Source organism: Squalius cephalus, assembly GCF_949319135.1.
Source record: "Squalius cephalus genome assembly, chromosome: 2".
Lineage (NCBI taxonomy): Eukaryota > Metazoa > Chordata > Actinopteri > Cypriniformes > Leuciscidae > Squalius > Squalius cephalus.
Window position 1 is genome coordinate 64,120,400 of NC_137123.1, and position 5,000 is coordinate 64,125,399.

At 38.5% G+C, this 5,000-nt stretch overlaps 2 protein-coding genes across 3 annotated transcripts in view; one reads left to right on the forward strand and one right to left on the reverse strand.

Annotated features, from left to right (window-relative positions):
- Positions 1-1,255, forward strand: part of grtp1a (growth hormone regulated TBC protein 1a) — a 13,055-nt gene extending 11,800 nt beyond the window's left edge. Inside the window, exon 8 of the mRNA XM_079864029.1 lies at positions 927-1,255. Coding sequence (XP_079720155.1) covers positions 927-1,019 — 93 coding nt within the window. The 3' untranslated portion in view covers positions 1,020-1,255. The remainder of the gene's footprint in view (positions 1-926) is intronic.
- A 1,316-nt stretch (positions 1,256-2,571) lies between these two features.
- The window catches only part of lamp1a (lysosomal associated membrane protein 1a), a 21,252-nt gene continuing 18,823 nt past the window's right edge, over positions 2,572-5,000 (reverse strand). Inside the window, exons 9-10 of one of the 2 annotated variants that reach the window (XR_013820343.1) lie at positions 3,027-4,313; positions 2,572-2,763 (exon numbers count right to left, since the gene is read on the reverse strand). Coding sequence is in view for 1 of the 2 variants with exons in the window: in XM_079864046.1 (XP_079720172.1) it covers positions 4,174-4,313 (140 nt within the window). In the remaining variant the exon portion in view is untranslated. Of the gene's footprint in view, positions 4,314-5,000 lie in introns of both variants that reach the window. The other variant, XM_079864046.1, reaches the window with a different exon arrangement.

Sequence of the window (5,000 nt, forward strand, 5' to 3'; positions counted from 1 at the left end):
TTGGCAGGTTTGGTTGGATTAGAACATCATCATCATCATCAAAAAAAACTTTACAATTTTTTTTTTTATCTTAATTAATGGTCAATTAAAACCGATCCTTTACATGCAGTCTACAAGCAATCACTTCATTACTGCATGGCACAAGCTGATTGGCCTCTGCTGATCCTGCAGCCAATGAGATGGCTTGCTCAACATTAAAAGAGTCTGGTTGAGTGTTTGCTGTAAGGTATTTCGTCTGAACCCCTCACCCTCCCCAGCTCCACCTGCCTAGATCTGCTGTGGGATCGAAGTATGTCAGATCTCTGATGCTCGCGCGTCTGTGTGTCTGTTCGCTGTAGAAAGTCCATTATTGCTCTGCAGGAGCAGCAGATCTAGTCTTAAACCAAACACTTAAACAATGCCATATTCCATAACATCCTAAAATGATTTCAAGGGTTGTCGTGATTGAAATAAGCAATAGGCTTTTTTGGAAAGGAAATTTTAAGTCCCCCTGTGGCGAAAATCCAGCTTTTAATGTTGTTTATGTGTCTGTGTGGTGTGTTTAATATGCTTTAAGACAAACCATGTGTAAATTCATAAGTCGACACCATTGCTGAGTAAAACTGCAGTGAACCAAAGACAGTCTCAAAAACACAGTTTATTTTCAAGGAAAAAACATTTAAAAATGTAATTTTGGTGATCAAAGATGAGTCTTAAGGGATAAATTATTGAGTACAGGAGCTTTAAAAGATAAAAAAAAGAAGAATTGGGGAGAATCAATTAATTATAATTCACTGCCATTTTGTGAATTTTAAGTAATCAATTCAATTTATACTATTTATTTTAATCACAAGTATTTAGTTTTTTGGAATCTGATGAGGTAATTCAGTTAGCATGTGATGTCATCAGTTACCTACTGATCCGCAGGGTTTCTCACTGTTTTCCAGGCGATCTTCCTGGATCCCGGGAGTCTCTCGAAGTCCACCATGTCGAAGCTGCGCGAGAGCTGTCGCGCGCGGATCGTAGCCGGAGAATCCTGACGCCAACACTCAAACATTCCCACTGTTAGTCTGCAGACGCTCACTCAGTAGTGTGCACTAACAGACTCTATAATGAAGATGTGTATTTTCTTACGTTTGTAGAAGTCTGAGAATGTATAGATGTAGAATAATCACAGATGCTGGACTCGAGATGCGCTTTCGACTGTACCGCAATCATTTCTTCTTAGTTTAAGACCAATAATACTGTGAAATAAAACTGACTGTAAAAGAACGCCGATGGTTGTGTGTGCTTTAGTGTGTGTTTGATCTGTACACAAACTCTTCACAGCCAGTCTAGAAATAGATTTAATAGAAATCTCTAGGCAGAGAAAAAAACTTCTTCATTAAAATCAGAATGGCGGACGAACAAAATGATGGAAAATTAGATCGGCATAAACCAAGGAATGCAAGGACAGAGAAAACTAAATTTGGATAATGTTTTCAGAAGTTGTGTGTTTGCAAAAATCCTTCTATCTCTGGAACATTAGGTGGCGCTGTGCTCAAACGTCTCGGGTTCCTTCAGAACATGCTGTCGATGATCCATACCAATTTTTGTGCCATTATCAAATCGTTTATAAGATATATATGCAATTTATGACAAATTTCAAAATGGCGGACTGGTGGTTCGTCTGATCCTGGCAAAATCGGTATCCCAGATTCAGCATTGACAAGATATCCGATGAAACATGCAGAGTTTCATTTTGATCGATCAAAGTTTGGCCGAGATACAAGTGATTCGTCATGAACAAAAGGAACCAAATAATTAAGTATTTATATTCCCTGTAAATTATCGTTGGCTGCATTATAATGATTTCTTAATTCAAAATATGATCACGATTGTTTTCTGGGAATTTGGCTGTTAAAAGTATAACATTTAAAGGCCCTTAAAGGAACGAAAGACTCGAATAAAGATTCGTTAATTTTGATGAACGAGAGAGTCAGTAAAATGATCTGAACTCCCCATCACTACAGAGATACAGCCTCGGAATCAATTTTGGGTCGACATTAAGTTTGCGACATCATAACTTTTTAACAAAGATGAATAAAAAAATCTGTTCAGTCATTTCTGAGCCCATTTTTTGTAAGAATTGGGCAAATTTTGAAGGAGTTGCGAACTAATGGAATACTGTACTTTTCAAAATGGCCACCACTGTAATGGGCGGAGTCTTAGTGTAAGACCCTGAGTGTGATCAACATTTTTCTAGAACAAAGGGTTCAAAGGTTAAAACCATCTGAAAGGTGAATATTTGAACTGGTGGTGGCGCTATAGAGTTAATCCTAGAAACCCCAAAGTTGGTCAGATTGCTATTCTTTACCGTCACTACACATGTGCCAATTTTCATAATTAGCGTACGGTTCATACGGCTGCCAGTGGAGAGGAAGAAGCCGCTCATGACTAAACTAATGAGACTTTAAAATGAAAACTGAATATTCATCAACATACTATTCTAGTATATAAATAATTCTAAAAGAACACTGTATATAATCATTTGAAGCATTAGTCTTAACTCAAACACACACTGTTGATTATTAAACACAGACACAGACAGAGTGCAGGTCATTATGTATTTATTAACCTCAAACCCTGATGCATAAAAATAATGAAACATTCGCTACAAAAGTTACAGAAACCAGCAAACACGGCACTGGAGTCACATGACCCAATGACACGTCATGTGACCCATCAAGCTCACCATGATAAAGAACTCCAAAGCAGATCAAACCCATGAAACATGATCGTGTGCTTCATCATCATCATCATCATCATCATCTACAGGATCTCTGAGCCTTTAACAGCATTTAATGCTCGTAATAAACACACTGATGCACATATGATGATGATGATGATGATGATGATGATGAAGACGACATGCACTTTAAACACAGCGAAGAGTTTCTTATAAACATCCCAGAAAACCACAACATCCCGTTTTCAGACTCGGATCTCATTCACTCTCGTTAAACACAGTCTCACGAATTCCCTTTTCACTCCAGCAACAAACTGACCCTTCATCATCATCATCATCAGTTACACTGACAGCTGCTGATCGTGTGTGTGTGTGTGTGGGATCATGGGTAATTCACCGGCGGCTCTATTCAGGTTTCATGTTTCTATATAACTAAAACAAACATAAATTATTAATATCAGGTGGCATTCAATGCCAGTCTCACTGTCTCTCTCTCACACACACACACACACACACACACACGCACACGCACACACACACGCACACACACACACACAGGTCTTTATACTGAGCTAATGATATTTTCTATCCTCTACTCAAACTATGCATTTCTACATTTGGAATATAATGGTTCCGTATGTTTATTCATCCATGTGACGGAACCCTGACCCCTGACCCCTGACCCCACACTACAGGAGGAGCACATGCATGTAGTACACAAACCAACACACACACTTATGTAAATGAGGTGAGGTCATACACTTCTATTATTGTTGTCGATTAAAATGACTACACACACACACACACAGAACACAGTAATAAGGTTTCATTTGTTAACATGAGTAATAAATTACTTTTAATGTTAATCTCAACATTTACTAATATTTTTTTAAGATCATAAGTTGAACCTGTTAACATTAATGAAAGAACATGAACATTTTTGCTAACTAATATAAAAAAAAAATCATAAATGTTTTTACGCATGTTAATGACTGATGTCAACAAATGAGAGATTATTGAAGTGTTACTGAAGACATTTAACATCTTTAGAATAAAAACATAATAATAATAATAATAAAATGAGATTATTTCTGAATGATTTTTATAAAAGAGGATGAGTGAAGGTTTGTCAGACTCATTGGATATGAACTGGTTGATCTCACTCGTGACCTCTGACCTAAAGCAATCATTATTTACACAGATTCTTTAATATAACGGCTTTAAAGGAAGAAACTGAACAACAGAAAACGAGTCGCTGAGAGACAAACGACAGACAGTCACACACACACACACACACACACACACACACACACACACACACACACACAAGTGTCCCCTGACCTCTGACCTCACAGCAAGGAAGAACCGAATGAACCAGCTCTCGCTCACACACACACTCACTCAGTCCAGCTGCAGCCAATCACAGCCCAGACGGAGGATGATGATGATGATGGTGATGATGAAGATCAGATGGTCTGGTACCCGGCGTGTGTTCTCTTCCTCCCGATCAGATACGCGATGAGGACGATCACAACCAGACCAGCCAGAGCCGCTCCGACGATGATGGGAATCAGCATGTTCTCCCGATCCACACGACACTCCTCCGCTGCACACACACACACACACACAAACACACGTCCACCATTGGTCAGTCAGTCAGATAGCCCCGCCCTAAACTCACGTGATTGGTTGAGTCAGAATTTGTGTCACAGACTCTTTAGGAATCAAGCTCCCAGTGGCTGACTTCACCCTCATCCTTCCCTCGGGAGTGTTCATCAGAGGGGTCTAAGACCACAGGACTCCACTCCACGAATACACAGAATTTGTTTTAATGGATTCGAGGAATTTTGTGGTTGAAATTAAAAAAGTAACGAATCCTTCATCCACGGGTCAATTTGACCCCCTTAGGAATGAATGGAATGCGAGGAATGCTTCAGTTCACATAGAAACACCTAAAAATGCTCAAAATTCAAACTAAAAATGCTAAAACTTTACCAATAAATGATTGTATAATGTCTACATGTGTATGTGAATACACACTGAAGAGAAACTGGCTTTAGGACCCAGAGGAACAGCTCATTTACTCCATATAGAGATATAAGCCCATCTAGAGTCATCAAATATCATCTTATATTATTATTATTCCACAAGAGGTCAAAGACACTCAATGTAAGATATTTAGAGCTGAATTAAAAGAGTTATGCATGAAATTGTGAGTTATTTTGAATATAAGTAGAAAGAATGTGAGGAATGTGCTTATTATTTATCCATCAAATCTAGTAATTTAAAGGTA